Source organism: Mesoplodon bidens (assembly GCF_964165515.1).
Source record: "Mesoplodon bidens genome assembly, chromosome: 14".
NCBI classification, from domain to species: domain Eukaryota; kingdom Metazoa; phylum Chordata; class Mammalia; order Artiodactyla; family Ziphiidae; genus Mesoplodon; species Mesoplodon bidens.
The window spans coordinates 59,759,054-59,780,700 of record NC_138170.1 but is presented as its reverse complement, the minus strand read 5'-3'; the positions used below and the strand labels follow the sequence as shown (position 1 = coordinate 59,780,700).

The 21,647-nt window shown below is 41.3% G+C and overlaps 1 protein-coding gene across 3 annotated transcripts in view; it reads right to left on the bottom strand.

Moving 5' to 3' along the window:
• STRN (striatin) overlaps positions 1–19,047 on the bottom strand; it is a 110,466-nt gene extending 91,419 nt beyond the window's left edge. For all 3 annotated transcript variants that reach the window (XM_081254160.1, XM_081254158.1, XM_081254159.1), the window contains exon 1: positions 18,650–19,047. In XM_081254160.1, the coding sequence (XP_081110286.1) occupies positions 18,650–18,883 (234 nt within the window). In that variant the 5' untranslated portion in view covers positions 18,884–19,047. The remainder of the gene's footprint in view (positions 1–18,649) is intronic.
• Positions 19,048–21,647: the final 2,600 nt, after the last annotated feature.

The following is a 21,647-nucleotide window of genomic DNA, read 5'->3' as shown; positions in this document are numbered from 1 at the left end:
TCAGTAGCTGTGGCTCACAGGCTCTAGAGCGCAGGCTCAGTAGTTGTGGCTCACGGGCTTAGTTGCTCCGCGGCATGTGGGATCTTCCCGGGCCAGGGCTCGAACCCGTGTCCCTTGCATTAGCAGGCAGATTCTTAACCACTGCGCCACCAGCCAGGCAACTCCCTAGCTCTTCTTATTTTAAATAAATCATTTCTTCTGACAAAGATTCTCTCCTTGACAAAACTTTAGTCAGGCTTCTCTGAGTTCTCTCTTCTATTAGACCCAATCTTTGGATTTCCATGGCCATCTTTACGTTGCCCAATTTTATCAAAAATCTTACTAAATCGGGGCTTCCCCGGTGGCGTAGTGGTTGAGAGTCTGCCTGCCAATGCAGCGGACACGGGTTTGAGCCCTGGTCTGGGAAGATCCCACATGCCACGGAGCAACTAGGCCGGTGAGCCACAACTACTGAACCTGCGCGTCTGGAGCCTGTGCTCCGCAGCAAGAGAGGCCGCGACAGTGAAAGGCCCGCACACCGCGATGAAGAGTGGCCCCCACTCACCGCAACTAGAGAAAGCCCTCGCACAGAAACGAAGACCCAACACAGCCATAAATAAATAAATAAATAAATAAATAAATAAATAAATAAAATTAAAAAAAAAAAGAATCTTACTAAATCAGTTTAGCAAGAACCCATCACCTCCAATATCTGACCAACCTCATTATCAATCAAATTCCTCATCCCCACCATCCCCTGGGTGATATCTGATCACCCTGGCCTGCCTTCAGCAAGAATCCTGTCAGGTCAGTTTAGTCAGAAACCCCCCTGATCTCTGATGTTCTTCTTCGTAATTTCCGTCCACCTACCGCCCCACCCTGCCCCGCAACACACATGCGCACACACACCCTCCTCACTGGCCACATATCCCACCTTTCCTTGTTGTACTCGGGATTGAGCCCAGTTCCATATTAAGGTCTCTTTCCCTCTACCTCAATGGTTCCTGATCAAAATCTGCTTTTACCATTTTAACCGCTGTCCAGCTCTGGTTTTCTTTAAAACTGCTAAATGTAAAATTTAGACAGTTTCTAAAAATAAAATCTAAATTTAACTCTGAATTCTAAATAAGGACTCAAATTGTTTCTTTTTTGTAAAAAAATTAGTTGTTTCTAGTCAATGTTTCATGCTCTAAATCTCTTCTCTAGTTCATTTTATAGCAAGTTTACAAAAACATTGCTTAAAAAAAATCAATATAAGTAGATTCCTTAACTAGGGAAGTCAAGTTTTGTTAAAACAAGCTTTTATTAACAACTACCTGACTTTCAATTATCATAATACGCTGATTTTCTGATTTTAAAAAAACGAATATAAGGGACTTCCCTGGTGATCCAGTGGTTAAGACTCTGTGCTTCTACTGTAGGGGGCACGGGTTCAATCCCTGGTCAGGGAAATAAGATCCCACATGCTGCATGGCGTGGCCAAAAAACAAACAAACAACAAAAAAAAACACTAATATAAAAAATTAGGTTAGGGCCTCCCTGGTGGCGCAGTGGTTGAGAGTCCGCCTGCCGATGCAGGGGATACGGGTTCGTGCCCCGGTCTGGGAGGATCCCATATGCCGCGGAGCATCTGGGCCCGTGAGCCATGGCCGCTGGGCCTGCGCATCCGGAGCCTGTGCTCCGCAACGGGAGAGGCCACAGCAGTGAGAGGCCCGCATACCGCAAAAAGAAAAAAAAAAAAAAGAAAAAAATTAGGTTAAAATGTCAAGAGTAACAATCTTTACTCAGTCTGAAAAGCAAACAAAAGAGAACACAAAGTAGGTAAAATAGGGAAGACTCATAGACATATATAAAAAATATTTGATATAAATTACATCATTTAAGCTTTGAAGTATATTGAATCTAAAAGATCAATAAATTCCTGCTTTCACTTTTCAAAAAAGTCAGTGAACATAACTTAATTTTTCCTGATAACTCAGGGCCATACTATATACATCAACTATTGAACTGTATGGTACAAAACTTCAGTGTTCTCTGATGTGATGTGAAATTCCTACTCCTGGTTCTCTCACTAATCTGTGTAACTTATTAAAGTTATTTAACTGCTCTGAGCCTCAGTTCCATCAAGCATAAAATGAAACAGTTTAACATTCTTTACTTCTATAAAACCAAAGATGACATGTGTGAAAAACAGAACTGAATAAGTACTGATCCCAAGATGAAGAATATTCTTTTTAAAAAGATTTCTATTTGCTTGCATTCTACTTATTTGCATCCTTTTCATGGGAGACTAATGGTATACAATTGAGTTAATGTTTTCCAAGGCAGTATTAATTTGGCTAATTTTTTAAAAATTTATTATTGAATCCAAGACAACAGCCACCTTCCAAAAGATATCCTCATCCTACAGAATAATCATCCTCTTCTCTAAAGTTATCTGTATTTTGGTCAGCAGTAAGGCAGCAGGGGAAGGAAAGGGGGCTCTGCATTATTAGTCCAGGAGCTCCTTCCTGCAAATTTGAACTCAATTCTAACATCGTCATTATTAACATGTACTGTGATAGGTGCTAGAAAAAAAAATTTTTTTAAATTGGGTTCAGAGGAAGTTGCTAAAGCTCCAAGAGGAAAGGTACTGTTTCTGCTATTGACTGCTATATCCCCAAGCCCCAGAAGTCACTTGCATGTTGCAGATACCCAATAAATATCTGTTAAATTAAGTGAACAGATTCTTAAAAAGGAAACAGTATAAGGTAACACAGCCTAAGTGCCAAATGACACAGCAAGTACACTTGACCCTTGAACAACAGGGGGTTAGGGGCATCTCCCCTCCGTGTAATCGAAAATCCTTGTATAGCTTATAGTTGGCCCTCCATACTGGCAGTTCCTGTACATCCGTGGTTCCTCAGCAGCGGATTCAGCCAACCTCGGATGGTGTAGTACTGTAGTATTTACTATTGAAAAAAATCTGCGTATAAGTAGACCTACACAGTTCAAAGTCGTGTTGTTCAAGGATCAACTGTACTAAAAAAGGAACAACCACTAAAAACTAAGGGTATCTAAAAACTCTTCATGTTGGAAATGGAACTTAAGCTAAATCTGAATAAAGAATCCATAAATCTGAAAGAGTAATATAAACTATGAGGCGGTGGAGGGACATTCCAGAATGCAAACCCTTTTGAGCAATGGTTTAAAGAAAAAAAAAGAAAAAGTAGACATGGCTTATGCGCAAAGCAAGATTACACTATTTTGGTTTGGAAAGACCAAATAGGTAGGAAATATAAACAGCCTAATTATGGAGAGATTTGAAATCTTCTACAGGAAAAAATGAAAAATAAAAAAAGAATGTCTTGAACAAATCAATATTTTTAGAAGCTTGAGAGGCAATACTGTGCAGAATGCCTTGGCCAAAGGACAGACCAGAGGTAAAAAATCAGGAAGGTCCCTTGCTGCAGTCACCCAGATATGAGGTGATGAGGGTCTGAACCAGGGTAACAACAGTATTAGGAATTAAATAATTGAAAATGGATTTAGGGACTTCCCTGGCAGTCCAGTGGTTTAGATTCCAGGCTTCGATTGCAAGGGGCACGGGTTCGATCACTGGTCAGGGAACTAAGATCCTGCGTGCTGTGCGGCGCAAACACAAAATAAATAAATAAAATTTAAAATTAATTAATTAAATGGATTTAAAACTACACAGAGTTTATAAAATCAGATGTGTGGCTGGGAGAGTGAAGACAAGAGAGTACAATGTTCAGTGAAAGCTGAATCTAGGTTTTTAGACAAGGTAAATGAGAGGTTGGGTATGGGGAGGAAGGTCAAGTTGGTTTGGGAGAAGGATTTTAGAAAGTACAATTGAGTTTCAAGTGATAAGTCATCCAGGTGAAGATTTTAGCAAGAAATTAGACATGTAGAATTGTAACTGTGTAAAGTACCAGGACTAACTAAAGATATAATTTTATGAGCCATCTAAACAAAAGCAATCAACTGGAGTGAGAGGACTTAAAGTGTAACTACTGACGGGAATTCCCTGGCGGTCCAGTGGTTAGGACACCACACTTTTACTGCCAAGGGTGTGAGTTCAATCCCTGCTCGGGGAACTAAGATCCCACAAGCCACGTGGCATGAAAAATAATAATAATAATAAAATAAAATTATTTTTTTAAAGTGTAACTACTGGAAAAAAGAGTATAATCTGGTGAACAATTATCTGACTGGAGAACGGGAAGCAAGATCATAAGAGACTGAGAAATGAATAACCCAAAAAAGAGAAAGAGAACAAAGAAGCTGAGAGAGAGAAAGATGAGATTAGTATAAAACTGAAGGGAGTAAATGTGGCCTGTACAGAGAAATGAAAGAGAATAAGGGATAGCGGGACCATACTAATGGATAAGAGCTAAGAAGGGGGTTCCTTTTGTTGTTACTACTGGTTGGTTGGTTTTTAAATAGGAAAAACTAAAATGGCATTGGCAAAGTGGATATTACCATAGGTATGATGGACTCAGCTCTACCTGAAGTTAAGTATCACTGCTTGATTATAAGCTCTGTGTGAGCTGGAACCATATCTGCCTGTTCTCCGTGGTGTCTCCAAAGTGTAGGAGGAATGCCAGGTATTCAATAAGTGCCTAGGGTTCCAACCAAAAACCTTGCAAGCAAAAGCATAATTTTTTTTTTTTTTTTTTAATCCACAACAAATTTTCTATGAGCTTTTGGCAACTTTGGTATTTTCATATTTTAGTCTCTTTGTGCTCATTCTCACTTAGTTGGCTAGCTACATGGATCCGAAAGGCTAAACTTTAATTTCTGATGAAAAGATGCAGGCTTAGTGATAAGGAAATCGGAACTTTTCATTCTGAATTCTGGATAATGGAAGCATTTCTATTTTATTATTTAAAGAAGCAGAGTTCAAAAATATTTGAAATCACAACGTATTGGTAATGCAACTACAAACGAGACGAAAAGTAGAATACAAAGTAATGATGACTAGATATTTTATTTAAAATTAGATTTATCTTCACAGAAGAACTATTCCATTTGTTATCTACTTAGAAGGAATATGAACTGTAGAAAAGAAGAAAAAATTGTCACATTATCCTGATGATTGTAAAGACTTCTTAGGACATGATGCCAAAGACACTTCCTGGCAGCCAGTGTTTAACACACAAAGGGAGTAGAAAACAAACCTACAGGCAAAACTACCAAAACCCAAGCACCATTCTCTGCAGCTAACATCAGGCTGCAATTATGAAGCCAGCGGCATCCCTGAAAATGAGCTCTGTCAGAATTACGTGGCAGGGCTCAGGCAATGCTCTAAACAGCAGAATTCAGACACAACTTTGCTCTAAAAGGCTCCTTCCAGTGGAAGTCATAGCTAGCAGCAAGAGACAGATACACTGTTCCTCTATATACCAACATAAAGTTGGATATGGAGGGCTTACCGTACTATACCATTTTATATGAGGGACTTGAGCATCTATGGATTTTGGTATCCATGGGGGTGGGGTCCTGGAACCAACGCTTTGCAGACACCAAGGGACAACCATTGTACATCACAATGACAAACACTGTAAATATCAAAGAAGTGTAGGACACAAGACTTGCCCTTAAGGACACAATTTAGCTGGGAGACAAGGTATACATATAGAGACACATATTTAATACATATTCATGTAACTATGTAACCTAATACATGATTCATTCAAGAACCATATATTGGGGCTTCCCTGGTGGCGCAGTGGTTGAGAGTCCGCCTGCCGATGCAGGGGACACGGGTTCGTGCCCCGGTCCGGGAAGATCCCACATGCCGCGGAGCAACTAGGCCCGTGAGCCATGGCTGCTGAGCCTGCGCGTCCGGAGCCTGAGCTCCGCAATGGGAGAGGCCACAACAGTGAGAGGCCCACATACAGAAAAAAAAAAAAAAAAAAAAAAAAAAAAAAAGAACCATATATTAATAAGCAACTGCTATATGCAAGTCATTCGGCTGAACCTTAGGGAAATAAGAACACCCTTAAGGTGACTCACAATCTAGTGAGGAAACAAATATGCAAAGTATGAGATAGGTGGTATAATCAAGATACAGTTGAAGTTCTCACCACTAATCCTCTCTTAAACAACCCTATGGATAACCAGTATTCTCTAGCCCCTTTGTAAAACACTGCCCAAAGCCCAAGGTATGTTAAACATTCAAAGCTAGAGTATGGTATTCTCTGTAGTTTACTCATACACATTGGTTGACCAAGAGTCAACTAGATTTCCTCCCAAACCTGTTTACGTCAGCTGCACTTGTTACTTTGATTAGATAATTCAATTAAATATTAAATAAACCAGCAAAATACGGGTATGAAGACAAAGACTACGTTGAATGCTTCAGAAAGACAAGACAGTAAAGGAGACACCCTAAAAAATACTGCTGCCAAATTAGATGTGGGGGAAACTGTAAAAGACTGGAGAAAGGTCATTAAAAATCTACGGTTTTACACTCACTGTGCTTTACTCAAGGAAAACCAAAACCAGGAATCATTAACAATACATTATAATTGTAGCTTATTCAAGAATGACAACACAGAACTCCGATCAGCATTCTAAAAAACAACAGTGAAGGGTCAGTGGGCCTGGTCTTATGCTGGCAAATGACCGTATGTTTATATATTTTTAACTTAAATTATTTCAAGTGTCATTTTAACCATCTTTTCGGATTTACTGACCAACCAGTCTGTATGGTATTGGATAACAAAGCTTCTTTCTTATATATACAAAACTGTTAGGGGAGCATGAAGCTTCACTGTGTCTGGAGATTAGAGAGGTTTCCCAAAGAAAGTAAAATGAATGTTGGAAGATGATTAGAAATTCACCAGACAAGGGAGAGGAAAATATCCAGGCCTGTACGTTGACTCAGAAGCATGAGAGAACAAGAAAAATGTCAAAATATTTCCTTCTACTTACTATGCCCAGGCCATCACTCAAACTTTTCTCATGGCAAATTATTTAACCTCTCTTCTCATCTATGAATTAGGGAATAATTATGAATACCCACCACATATAGTTTTGCAAGGATTAAAAAAGATTATAGGGACTTTCCTGGTGGCGCAGTGGTTAAGAATCTGCCTGCCAATGCAGGGGGACACGGGTTCGAGCCCTGATCCGGGAAGATCCCACATGCTGTGGAGCAACTAAGCCTGTGCACCACAACTACTGAGCCTGCACTCTAGAGCCCTTAAGCCACAACTGCTGAGCCCACGTGCCACAACTACTGAGCCCGCACGCCACAACTACTGAAGCCTGCTTGCCTAGAGCCCGTGCTCCACAACAAGAGAAGCCACCGCAATGAGAAGCCCGGGCACCACAAAGAAGAGTAGCCCCCGCTCGCCGCAACTAGAGAAAGCCCGTGCACCACAACAAAGACCCAATGCAGTCATAAATTAATTAATTAATTAATTAATTTAAAAAAAGATTATACATGTAAAGTGTTTAGCACCATACCTGGCACATGGCAAGTGCTGAGTAAATAAAACTATTATTATTTTTGGAGGGTAAAGAAGAAACAAAAGAGAGAAAACAACAGATGGAGTATGGGTTCTATTACTGGGACCAGGGCACCATCTTCCCTGACTGACTGCTTTTTCAAGTTCAGTAAGTATGCTGACCCAGATCCCCAGGCTCCTCCTATTCCCTCCTTTCAGCTTGATAGGAACCCACATTCCTCAGGAGCAGGTTTTAGTTGTGCCTATCATTTAGGCTCCTTAGCTCACAGCTTAACTTTCTCATTTAGGAGGTATAAACAAAAAAACTGAGAACAAGTCCCAGACTGGGCTGTAATTTTCCATTAGGTGAAACTGGTATCACCCTTGTGGAATTTGACATCGTGTTTATTTCTCCTAACTAGATATGCTGGTACTGGATCCAATTTCTGCCACATGTAAATGAGTGCTAATAAAACCTGTGTGTACAGTGATGAAACACTCCCCCCCCCGGCCCCACCCTTTCTTTGGATCCCTGTAGTGCAGTTATGCCAGAACGTATTCACCACACCCAAAATACCTATTCCACCCAACCTTACTCAATATTTCCCAGAGCTCACCTGAATTCCAGGGCTTCTGCTCCCTTATTTTTCTCCCTATCTTATCTCCAGAACAAAATACCTACTCATTTTCCTTTGGCCATACTGCTTCTAACTAACTCTATGACAAATTTTCCTTCTTACGTAACAGTATTTTCTAATATCCCATCATCTTGTTCAGATAGGGTATTTTTATAATAAAGGTTAAACAGCATTAAAGTCTGCCAAAGAAGGTGATTTTTATTTCCTCAAATACCTTACTGCATAAGAGCAAATACATGATTGACATATTACTCTGTTCAAATATAGCATATGTAAAGTAGGTGAGCTAAGAATAACCTAATAACTAAAGCACTACACAAAATTTGACATATGATCAATAAATACAAACTATATTAATAAATATACACAGAACTTAATTAGGCTATTCTCAGAGCAAGCTGCAAAAGTCCCAAATTTGCAGACATTTTTAAAAAAGAAATAAACATTTTATTTCAATATTCACTACACAAAAATAAATAAAAGTATTAAAAGAAACTAGAGTGATACATTATTAAACACATTTGAGGAACATAAATCGTTGAAGACTCTTCCTAAGCCCCTTACAATATAATTGTTTCATTAAATTATTTTACCTGAAGAAAAGCTTGAAATAAATAAGAATTTTCTTTAAATTATGACAGCTATTCAAAGCATACCTAAACAGTTAAGCCACGAACTAGTTTAAGTGATCCATTCGGCATAGTAGCTGCTTACATTCTCTTCACCCTATTAGTAGTGATTTCAGGTAAATATTATAATTCTCTTGTCTATTTCAGATCAGAAGCAGTCATTCAGGGTGAGGGATCAATAAAAGGAGACAATGTGGTATGGAGAACAATGAACTGGCCTGAGTACTGGGACTCCTGAGTTCCAACCTCAATCTACACCAACTCACAGAGTGATCTAAGACAATTCACTTCCTCTCTCTGGCTCTAAATGATAAAACAAGGGATGAGACTGCTTAAGTTCTAAGGTCCCTCAGGAGGTAAAAATATGATTAGTGTCTATCCCTGTCAGCCTTAAAATTCTACAATAGTTAAGTGCTAAAATGAAGACTATAGAAAATACATCCATTAGGAATTAAGAACAGGTGAATGTGTGCAGTGCAGTTTCTGCCTCCTGTCTGCCTATGTTCCCCTCAACCTCTCTGCTCCTTTCCCTGTCTATTCTTTTCTTCTATCCCCTTTTCAACTTCTCTTTCTTTCCTCAGGTTTCTCTCCCAAACTACAATTTTCCTCTATTATATCTCCAGTCTGCAATGCCTACAAGTTATTACCACCTACTACTGCCATCTCTGGGCTGCTCCCTGCTTTCACTACTGTCAATTTATTGTCCTTAAATCACTACTAATAGGGCAAAGAGAATGTAAGCAGCTACTATGCCAAATGGATCACTGAAACTAGTTCATGGCTTCTAAAACATGATTTAAATAAATAATACAATCAAATGCATTCTGTCCCTAGAAATTTCAACCAAGAAGAGCAAACCATTTATTGGACACCTATTATGGGCCATGTACTGTGCATAGTTTATCTTTTAAAAACCTTACAACTACTCTGCTTGGTGGGTATGTTATCTACAATTTACAAATAAAAGTGAGGTCCAGGGAATTCCCTGGTGATCCAGTGGTTAGGACTCCGCGCTTTCACTGCCGAGGGCCCAGGTTCAATCCCTGGTCAGGAACTAAGATCTCACAAGCCGCGTGGCCAAAAACTAAATAAATAAAAATTTTAAAGGTAAAATAAAATAAATAAAAATGAGGTCCAAAAAATTATAAATCAGAAGTTATGGAGCTGTCTGACTAGAAGATCCACACTTTCCACTGTCAAATTATGATGGTCAATAAATTGTTTTATCAAAATGGCGACCAGGGGCTTCCCTGGTGGTGCAGTGGTTGAGAGTCCACCTGCCGATGCAGAGGACACAGGTTCGTGCCCCAGTCCGGGAAGATCCCACATGCCGCGGAGCGGCTAGGCCCGTGAGCCATGGTCTCTGAGCCTGCGCGTCCAGAGCCTGTGCTCCGCAACGGGAGAGGCCACAACAGTGAGAGGCCCGCGTACCGCAAAAAATAAATAAATAAATAAAATTAAATTTAATTTAATTAAATTTAAAAATGGCAACCAAAGCAAGAAACTCCAAAGATCCCAAGGGCAATTTTATTTCTAATGGCCCAGAATTAAAACTTTCATAAATCAAAAAGTATAAAAAAAAAAAAAGTGTAGCTGACATCAAGTACATAGTAGGCTGACAAAGGGAAACCAGTCCCAATTATTTGGACTTCCAAACATCTTTCAAAGGCTGATTAGTAAAGGGGTTTGTTTTAAATTCTGCCTAAATTACCAAAATTTTGGAGAAAAGTTGTAAGTATCCTCCTACCAATACAAAGAAAAGTAATTTAGATAGTAAATAATATTTAGGGCTAAATAGGCACATCTCTTGAAAGAAATGCTATCAACGATATTTCTCCCCAAATAATTATTGGGGCCATTTTTATTTGTCAGTTTTTGAAAGTAATATAAGAGAATTTAATTTCTAGTAACAACGCCGTGAAACAACTCTCCTACTGAAAAGAGCTAAAAATTCTAGATCAAATATTTCTACAATCATCTTAAAAAGCAAAGCTGGTAAGAAAGTAAGGAATCATTTGACCAAAATTGAAGGGAAAATGGGAACCCATGAGGTAAGGGAACAAAAGCTACTTTTGCCCTTTGGTGATGACCAATCAGAACAAATCCGAGCTTCAGTTTTGACAGCTTTGCAGGACCCAAAAGGCAAAATGCAAAGACCAGAACCATCCAGAATATACAGTCTAATAGGAGATATACATTTAGCTAAGGCCCTAAAGGGCCTATACCCTCAAGGCAAAGGTGAAACAGAAGTATACTGGTCCACAAAAGTATTTACAACCAAAATAGGCGTCAACTATTTGGGTGGTCCAAAACTTCAAGCAACGAATTTGCTTTAAAGTGGTTCAGTCTAGGTAATGCCTCTAGAAACCCACCAGAAACAAAGGCAAAATTTTCTGAAGAAGATACCTTTATTTGAGGCCTGATTTAGTCCTATACTTTTTAAAGGACAGCGAGCAGCACACAGATATCTATGCATACAAAGAAACAAGTCATCATGAGCAGAAGCCAGCAAAAACAGCAGACCACAGAAAGGGACCTCCAAGACTTCACACATAGGAAGAAGAGAGACACCAACTTCGAAATAACTGGGGACTTCCCTGGTGGCACAGTGGTTAAGAATCCGCCTGCCAATGCAGGGGACACGGGTTCCAGCCCTGGTCCCGGAAGATCCCACATTCTGCGGAGCAACTAAGCCCACGCGCCACAACTACTGCGCCTGCGCTCTGGAGCCCACGAGCCACAACTACTGAGCCCACCTGCCACAACTACTGAAGCCCGTGTGCCTAGAGCCCGTGCTCTGCGACAAGAGAAGCCACCGCAATGAGAAGCCCATGCACCACAACAAAGAGTAGTCCCCGCTCGCTGCAACTAGAGAAAGCCCGCATGCAGCAACGAAGACCCAATGCAGCCAAAGATAAATAAATAAATTAATTAAAAACAAAGAAAAAGAAATAACTATACTTACTAGGTTTAAAGAATAAAAGATGACCCTGAAAATATCTTCAGGGAATAGGAGGCTGCTAAGAAAAGATGCAGCAGATTTATAAATGGAACCAAAACTGAAGTTCAAGAATAACCAAAATCACAAACTCACTGGATGACCTTAAAAGACTAGATTCAACTGGAGAGAAAATTAATGGACTGGATGATAAATCAGAATAAATTATCTGGAATAAAGCATGTAGTGATAAAAAGACGGGAAATATAGAGCAGATAAAGAAGGACTAAGATACATGTAATCAGAGACCCAAAAGGAAAAGAAAAGAGAATTAGAGGAGAAATCTAAAGAGATAATGACCAAGAATTCTGCAGAACTAATGAGATGTCAATCTAGAGATTCAAGCCTAACAAATTCCCAAATAAAATGAAAGGAAATCTATACCTTGACACATCACAATGACACTACAGAACACCAAAGTCAAGAGGAAATCTTAAATGTAGCTAATAAAATAAGCTAGAGAACAGTATATAGAACACAGTAAAATCTCCATGCTTGTTGTTTTAAAATAAAAAGGGAAATGATAAGTCACATTAGTGTGACTTTGATTAACTGAGAAGGTTGTAAGGATCAAGGAAGATAATGTATTTGAGAAGTTTTTTAAAAACCATAAACGTATCTGGAGATTTAAGTGACAGGGCTTGTATGAAACCTATTTCATTCTTGGTCATTTAACCCCTCTCTGGGCTTCACTTTACCCCTAAAAGAAAGTTGTAGGTGATTACTTCCAAAGTTTATTCCAGCTCAAAGATTACTATATCATTATATCTCTCATTCAGCAGGAGGTGATTCAAACTATAATATTCTACTGCCTAAAAATGCTAGGTACCATCAGAAAGAATAATAGAAAATAACAGAAATTATATCCCAAATTATATAAAAAGTCATCCATATCTGGAATACAAAAACAAGTGTTGAAATCACCAACATACATAATAACAGAAAAGGATAACTAAAGCAATGGTTCTCAATCCTTGCTGTATATTAGAGTCACCAGGAAATTGAAAAGAATACTAACGCCATGGCCCCCCTAATTCTTACCTGATTTAAATGATCTGGGGTACAGGCCAGGAAATGAATATTTTTTAAAGTTTCCCAGATTATTCTAAGATTGCAGCTAAAGTTGAAAAACACTGAACTAAAGTGACAAACAGTAGGATATGCTTTAAAAGAGTAAAACCTCTATAATCTTTCCAAAATATATTTAAAGATTATAAATTGTCAAGAATATGAATAGAATGAAAAACGAACCTGTTTACAAAATTATACCGTACCACAATGGGGTTCACCTGTTCCAAGTTAAAAGGAAGTGGTTTAAAAAGGCCAAATAATACCAAAGATTAGTTTTATAGAGTGGCTGGTAAATGTATATAATTTATCCAAAAAGTCACGCAAGATTAAGACAAACATATTCAGAGAAATTTATATGTTCCAAACAACAGACACATAGTGGATTATAAAGAAAAGCAAGAACATTTCAAGTATACAGTCAACGTTTTGAGGCTGACTGACGGACAGATGAGGCGAGAGGGCGCTGAAGGGCCGGGTCGGGGCGTCCGTCTGAGCCCAGCCCTGTGAGTGAACCCTGCCTGTTACGTGCTCTGGAGGGAGCTCACATCCAGCCTGGGCGCCCAGCTCACGTGACAGACGGGTCACACTGCTGGCCACCCCCCCTCTCTCGGCGAGTCCCCTTGGGGAACAGAAAGATGGGCTGTGAGCACCCACCAGGCCAGGAGCGTGGTGGCCGGCTGCCCGGGGGAGTCCGCTCCTCCCAGGAACCTTGCCTCTGCTCCCCTGGGCCCCAGGGCGGCCGCCTCGGGCCTGCTTTTCCTGGCCTGAGGGTCCCCGTGGCCTCTCCTGGGCTCCTGGACACTGAGTCCCACCCTGGATCCCACCTGATGGTGCCTCAGGAGGGGACAGGATACCGCAGGGTGGCCCCCACTTCCTCCCGGCCTTCCCTCACCGTGTCCCCCCTCACAGTGGCCCTGATGCTACCTGTCTGGGCGCTCTGAGGGCAGCGGGGAGAGAGACTGATTGCTATGGAATGGCAATAATTCACTCCTCCATAAATGTCCCTGAGCACCACGATCAGACCCAGAGTATTAGACTGCATGGTCCCAGGATGACACTTAACATGCTCTAGCCTTAGAAGATTTATGACTGAAGATTCTGCTTTTCTCTGGGGACAAGGAGACAAACTGGAGTACAAACTTAACATCATGCACTTGCTACCATTTATTTATTCGGCACTTACTTTGTGTTATGTACCAGACCTCTGCTAGATATTTTAAAATATCTCATTTAATTCTCACAAGGTAGTTTATCAGCCTCACCTTACAAATAAGGACACTAAGGTCCTGAGAGGTCAGAATTACGGTAAACATATATTTTTAGCATGAAATAAAATAGTAAGTTTTAAAGCAAAGATTTAAATCCAGGTCTATGCCATGTTGCCTTTCGCTGTAATTGGAAATAATAGTTATAATAATAAAAAATAAACTGTCATTTTAAGTGCTTATTTTGTCCATTTAAATGCTCAGTAGGGCTCCCCTGGTGGCGCAGTGGTTAAGAATCCGCCTGCCAATGCAGGAGACATGGGTTCGAGCCCTGCTCCCGGAAGATCCCACATGCCGCGGAACAACTAAGCCCATGCACCACAACTACTAAGCCTGCGCTCTAGGGCCCACGAGACACAACTACTGAAGCCCGCGTGCCTAGAGCCCGTGCTCCGCAATAAGAGAAGTCACCGCAATGAGAAGCCTGCACACTGCAATGAAGAGTAGCCCCTGCTCGTCGCAACCAGAGAAAAGCCCGCGTGCAGCAACGAAGACCCAAAAGCAGCCAAAGATAAATAAATAAATAAATAAATAAATAAATAAATGCCCAGTAAGCCTTCACAATAGTCCTATGAAGCTGCTCAGTCAAAATAATTGAGTCATAATTGACTCCCCTTTTTCTCAAATCTCACAACCTATCCTTCGGCATATCTTGCTAATTCTACCTCCAAAAATGTATTCAGGATCCATTAGATTTTGAGGATGTATCACGTGTGAATATTATTCACTTATCCTATCACTATTACCCTAGTTCATCTCTGGCTTGGATTATTAAAATAGCCTCCTAACTAGACTTTGATTTGTCTCCCCTTTCTCCCCTCCAAGTCTATTCTGGATCCTTGCAAAGGGTTCCATTTAAAGATGGTGTCACTCTTTTGCTCAAAACATTTCAACAGTTGCTTTAAAAATAAAGTCCTTACAATGAGCAAGACTCAGTATCTCTGACATCATTTCTTCCATCCTCCTCCTCTACTCCAGCCACACTTGCCTCGTTACACTGTAAACATTCAGAGCATGTTTCCCCTTCCCCCTACTGTTCCCTCTGCCTAGAACACTCGTTCCTCAGATGTCACCTTTTCAGGTCTTTGTTTAAATAGCACCTTATCAATAGTAAAGCCTTTCTTCCCCACTCCACCCTCTCAAGCGCTCCATAGCCTCCTTACCCTACCTTATCATGGCACTTATTACCACCCAACGTTTGATGAATGTATTCATTTATTGCTGCCCGTCTTCCCCCACGATTTAAGCTTCATGCAGGTAGGATCTGTTTTACTTGTTATCGTTTCTCCAGTGCCTTAGAACAGGACTTGGTATGAAGTAGGTACTTGAAAACATTTGTTGAATGAAAATATGAACCAATAATGCCAAAACCCAGACTCATAAACATTCCAGTACAGAGCCTCCATACCATGTGCCCTAATATTCAATCATATCACCTTTTTTCATGCAATTCAGCATTTCCAGGTAGAGAGCAGAGCCTCCCCGACCACACACAAACTTCTAAATCTAGGAACAATACATTCTATTTTTTACTTACATGCTTCTTTCCCAGAAGTCAGTAATTTTCAAATACTGAGCCTTAGGTTCTCATTACTTCATAAATTCTTTCTTCCTGCTAATCTCCCCATTCAGTACTAGCCCTCCTCTCTTATGCTAGCCTAAGAAAATGTAAAGCCCCCAAATGATAAACACTGATTCTACTGCATTTTGTTTCTTCTATCACTCCAATTAAGACTGTTTCTTTGAAATCATCTAGCACAATGTCTCATACACAGAAAATTCTCTCAAATGTTATGATTTGTATTCTATCTCCAATTCCTTTCACAAATATAAAGCTCAATAATAACCTTAACCATTCTTTTCCCATGAATTACCTATTCTCATATGAATGGTGGTGGTGAGGGAGGAGGGGGATTGCCAAAAGTAAAAAGAGAATTTTATATTAACCTAGATGGGCAAGGGGGCAAAAAATGACCAATAAGTTTTTGGCACAATGTGGCCAGTTCCTTACTCCCAAGATCTGAAGGAAGGAGGAAGTGGTGCCGGCAGGCCAGGGAGATGAGAGCTTGGACTGCCTTTCACAACTCTGCCCTGGCAACTTGAAAGAGCAGGACTGACAGGTTCCTGAAGGGACAAATTAGACCTAATCTTAAAGGTATTTTTGTTGACTCTGGTGTTAATGACTTAAGCAGAGATTTAAAAATAAAAGGAGGATACCAACTGATCCAAATTTCATCATCATTCATTCAATTTTTATTTCCTACTGTTTTTCTAGAAAAATTCCAATGGGAAAAGAAAAATAAAGGACATGGTCAAATTTAATGATGTTGATGTTAAGAGATGATTTTTAAAATATATTTTCAATTATGCTAATAAGAGGGTCAAAGACCACAGATTCCTGTGAACTCTCTCCTTCCAAAACACATACTTGTTTTGTTTAAAAACTATGGCACATTTTCTAAGTTTCTCCATGGATGCTTAATTTAACTGGAGCACAAACCAAAAGATACTGTAAAAATGTAGTGCCCTTAATATGATGAGCACCAATGGGAAACCTACCAGAAGTTTAAGATTTGCGATAAATAACCCAGTAAGTAGTATGTGTATGTGTGTATACATTGGGGGAAGGCATAGAGGGGGCATAACTAAAGAGTAACTACGGTTACAGGTAAATTGAAAAGTTAAATGTGGGGGTGGGGGGGAAAGGAGTTGAGATAGGTTGGAAATTCTCAAATTTCCCAGGTAAGGAGGTAAAAATTGTTGTTTGTTTTTGAACAAAGTAGTGTGATTTATCTTACATTCCCTAAACTGGATAAGAAATTAAAGTTTAAGCAGCTGCATACAAAAATCATTATCCACAACTGTACAACATTAAAGTTAAAGCCTGCCTTTAATACTTCCATTAAGTCTGAAATCCACAAGCTCACTTATGGAATGCATTGTTAGTTCATGATGAGAAAAATTACAGATTTTTCCCTGACCACTCCATCTAAAACAGCTGCCCCTATCACACTCTACACTTGTACCCTGATTTATTTTTCCCATAGCAGCTGCACTGTGGATCAGTATACTATATAGTTGCATTTGCTGACTGTTTGCCTCCCAACTAAAACATAAGCTCTATGAGGGCAGAGGCTTTGTCAGTTTTGTTAATCCCAGGGCCTAGAGGCACAGTATAAGCACTCGATGAATATGCTGAATAAATGATGGAAGTGAAGTTCAAAGAGGTTAAAGGATTTCCTCAAGGTCACAGAGCTGGCAGCAACCACAGCTTGTATTATAACCCTTTCTGCTTGCGTCTTCCATGACCACTTCCACTCCACCAAAGCAGCCTGTTCCAGCACATGATTCTATTTCTCCTTTTCTTTTTTTTAAGTGCCAAAGAAAATACATGCTACCCAAAACGGTGACACCGTGGGTAGCATTTTAACTTCAAGTGTTTCACCAACCAAAACTACACTCAGATTTCATAAGCATACAGGATTAGCCAGTAAAACAGAAAGGCACAGCCACTCAGAGTTCTTTAAGTTCTTTGTGAAATTGGTATATGCCTTGGAAGTGCCTTGGAAGTTTTAAGAACAACCACTGAAACCTACTTACCAATTCAGAATGGCCTGCAAAATATCTGCCTCACTTTCATTCTTCTAAGAGCCCACAATAGCTTCCTCCCTGGATATACTGGGCTGACCAAAAAGTTCGTTCGGTTTTCAGTAAAAATAAGAGACACATTTTTCATTTTCACCAAGAACTTTATTGAACAATGTATTCATTAACTGAACGAACCTTCCGGCCAACCCAATACTTTACCTTGCAGATTATGAAAGGAAATGTAATCAACTTTAAAGCCCCTTTTAGTTCCTTTTAAATTACAAGTCAATCTCACAAAACCTTGAACAGAAAATTAACCCTTAGGAAGTTCAGATCCTGAGAACTGAAAACCATCCCTGAACCATCATCTGACTGTGATCCTCTAGGTCCTTCATTCAAAATCCACGAACCTGAAATAGCTAAAAGAAACGCGGGAGGGGGTGAGGGAGAAGGAAGAGAAGAAACATTTACATATATAAAAAGGGAGCTGACATTCCTAGTAACACTTTGGCCCAAGAGCAGCTTCTTGGCTAAAGTCAAGGCCCCACGGACACAACTTCTGGTCTTCTTTGATCACCTTCCTTACAGACAGGCGCCAACTGTCAATACCTTTTACGGGGACCGTCTCTAGACCTAGGATGGGACTCACTAGGACAGGAGATGATTTGCTCGTCTCGCAAAACTACTGTCAGCCCAATTAGTAAACTGAAAGGGAAGACCTAAGATGTGGAATGGCAAGAGCGCTGAAATGAGCCTGAGAGTTAAGAGTGGGAAGGAGCAGATGAAAAGGTGCGGGGAGGGTAAACAGCGCATCACGGGCGGGAGTGGGAACTTGGGTCGAGGAAGTGGGGTCAGCGAAAGGCAAAGGTGAAGGGAGGAGGGGGACAAGGCTCTGGATGGGATGGGCGGGAGCAAAGGGGGAGGGGACGAGCGAGGGTTGAGCGGGGGAGGGGGAAGGGTCCGGGGCGGGGCGGAAGGGAGCGAAGAGGCGGGATGAAGAGGGCCAGGCCGGGAGGGTCTTTACCTGCAGCTCCGCCCGCTCCACTTCCCACTGGGCTCTCTCGACCTCGAAGCGGGCCCACTCGTGCTGCAGGAAGTGCAGGATCCCCGGGAGACTGTACTGGGCTCGGGCCGCCCCCGCCGCAGCCGCCCCGTCGCCGGCCGCGGCAGCCTCCGCCAGAGGCCCGAGACCCTTGGCACCGCCGGCGCCCGGGTGGTTGTTGCTGAAGAAGACGCCGGGACCCGCTTGCTCGTCCATGGCGGCCGCGGGAACCGGGGGAGCTGCCCAGGCGCCCAGCAGCGGAGGCAACTGCAGCGGCCAGCAGCGCCTCCTCCTCCCTCCGCCGCTCCCCGCCCACACCCCAGTCAGCAGGGAGCAGCCGCCTGGGCGCGGGGGCCGACCGAGCCCGGGACGGGCCGGGAAATGGGTCAACTGCGGCGCGCGGGCTTCCCGGGGCTTGCTGGGAAATGTAGTCGCGGGGCGTGGCGCCGGCGAGCGCGGCCCGGGCGGCCTGTGGGGTTGCGATCGGCTGGGGCGGGGCCGCGGTCCAGCCCCAGCCCCAGTCCCGCCCATGTCCGCGACGGAGGGGGCCGCCCCCCGGCGGGGAGCGCGGGTTTCCTCACTCTAGGGGCAGGGCGCTGGCGGGTGGTGCTGCAGTCTCCCTCGCACGCGGAAGTTCTCGGGCGGCGCTCGCTGTTGCACACACACACACACGGAAGTTATCGCGCTGCAATGCCAGCCCGAGCTGCACATCTTTTAGGGCTTCCTGGTAGTTCTGCTAAGAAACAAGCTTAAAGCGAGCTTCGCCAGTCCGGCGCCTGGACCGGGGTTCTCCAGCCAGCACATTCAGACCTCTCCCTTCTACTCCGACTTGGGTGATTCTCTGACCCTAGACACTCCGGAGTTCTGTACATTTCCGTATCGCTGTCGCTCCTGCCTTTCTTTTACACTTAGGGTTCAATCAAACCTGTTGCCTGATCAGTTTTCACTTAGAAGGAACTCTGATCATCTCTCTCCTGGACTCAACACAGCAGCTTTCTGCTTATTCCAAATTCTGGTTTGTTGACACTTCATCTGAAACACTACTCCGCTGAAGTCCTTTTCCCTTTGTAGTTAATCTTGCAGTAAATCCTGTAAAAGTTTCGGATAGCCAAGGCTCTGTTACTTCAATCTCATTTTTTCTTATTCCCGGGCAATTTATAGTCATTTCAGCAAATATTTGACTCTAAGTGCTATCTGTCACTGGGGATATAAAGATAAATGACACAATTCCTGTCATCAAAGGGAGACTGGCAAATATACAGTCAATTCTCACAGTGCCTTAAAGTTCAACTACCTGAAAAAACAAAAGTCCCTTTCTGCTCCCTAGAGCTATCTTAGGTATCCAGGCACTTCTCCCTTTTCACTTGTCGGGTTCCCAGTTTCTTCCACGGTTCATTTGCAAACTGGCGATAGTATTAGCCTACCGAAAGCACTCTGAAGTCCTTTCAAGTGTTTCTCTCTAAATGTTATCCTTCTCCCAAGTCTTTGAAGTTATGTCACTATAAATTCACACTACAACGATAATGAAAGGAAGGCACCTGAAAAAAATTTAACAAATGAACTTGAAATTAAGCACTTATTTTGTCCCCATAGCAAGTCATTTTGTACTTCTTTTTGTGGGATGGAATTCTGGGATATCAGACCTTATGGCCATGAAAAAATGTAAAGATATAGGCTGGTGAGTGACATGTCAGGGAAGGACATCCTGTCCCTGTGCTCCCCCCTCCCCCTCTTCCCATTGCTACTTGTGGAAAGGACAGGAAACACATTGTATCTAATCTGGTTGCAAAGATGGCTAGCTCTCTCTCCCAGTAATTGAACTTTTCAGCTTTATGAATTCATTCTTTATTGTAATAAAAGTTTAATCCAGGCCTGACCAAATTCCCTATTTCGTAAATTATTTTGGCTGTAAGCATCCTCTGAGATACTACCCAATCCTCTCATTTTACAGTTTAGGAAACTAAAGTCCAAAGAAGTTGAACTTGTTCACAATGAGGCTTTGAGTGAGTGGCACAGTCAAAACTAGAAACCAGAATTCCTGATTGCTAGTTCTGTTAACAGGTTGCCTCCTCTCTTACTTGTCAGATCTATCAGAGTATCAAGGGGACAATAATGCAACAATGGCATATTTTTTCATCTGAAGGATTTAAGTAATCTTACAAGTTTTGAATGTTAAAAGTTTTTTTTCCCCCTCTAATAGAAGACATGTCTGACAATTCCTTTAAATACATTTATAACATACTATAAAACATGATTAAATTAAATGGTAACTGTTTAAGAACCCATAACACCTTTAGCTAGATTCACCAAGAAAAAAAGAAAGAGGACTCAAATAAATAAAATCAGAAATGAAAGAGGAGATGTTACAACTGATACCACAGAAATACAAAGAATCATAAGAGACAACTACAAACAATTATATGTCAACAAATTGGACAACCTAGAAGAAATGGACAAATTCCTAGAAACATACAACCTATTAAGACTGAATCAGGAAGAAATAGAAAATCTGAACCAAGCAATTATTAGTAAGGAGAGTGAATCGGTAATCAAAAACCACCTAATAAACAAAAGTCCAGGACCAGAGAGCTTCACTGGTGAATTCTACCTAACATTCAAAGAAGAATTAATACCAATCCTTCTCAAACCCTTCCAAAATATTGAAGAGGAGGGAACTCTTCCAAATTCATTTTATGAGTCCAGCATTACTCTGATGCCAAAACCAGACAAGGATGCCACATGAAAAGAAAATTACAGGCCAATATCCCTGATGAACATAGGTGCAAAAATCCTCAACAAAATATTAGCAAAATTCAGTAATACATTAAAAGGATCCTTCACCATGATCAAGTGGGATTTATTCCAGGAATGCAAGGCTGATTGAAAATCTGCAAATCAGTCAATGTGATACATCATATTAACAAAATGAAGAATAAAAATTATATGATCATCTCAATAGATGCAGAAAAAGCATTTGACA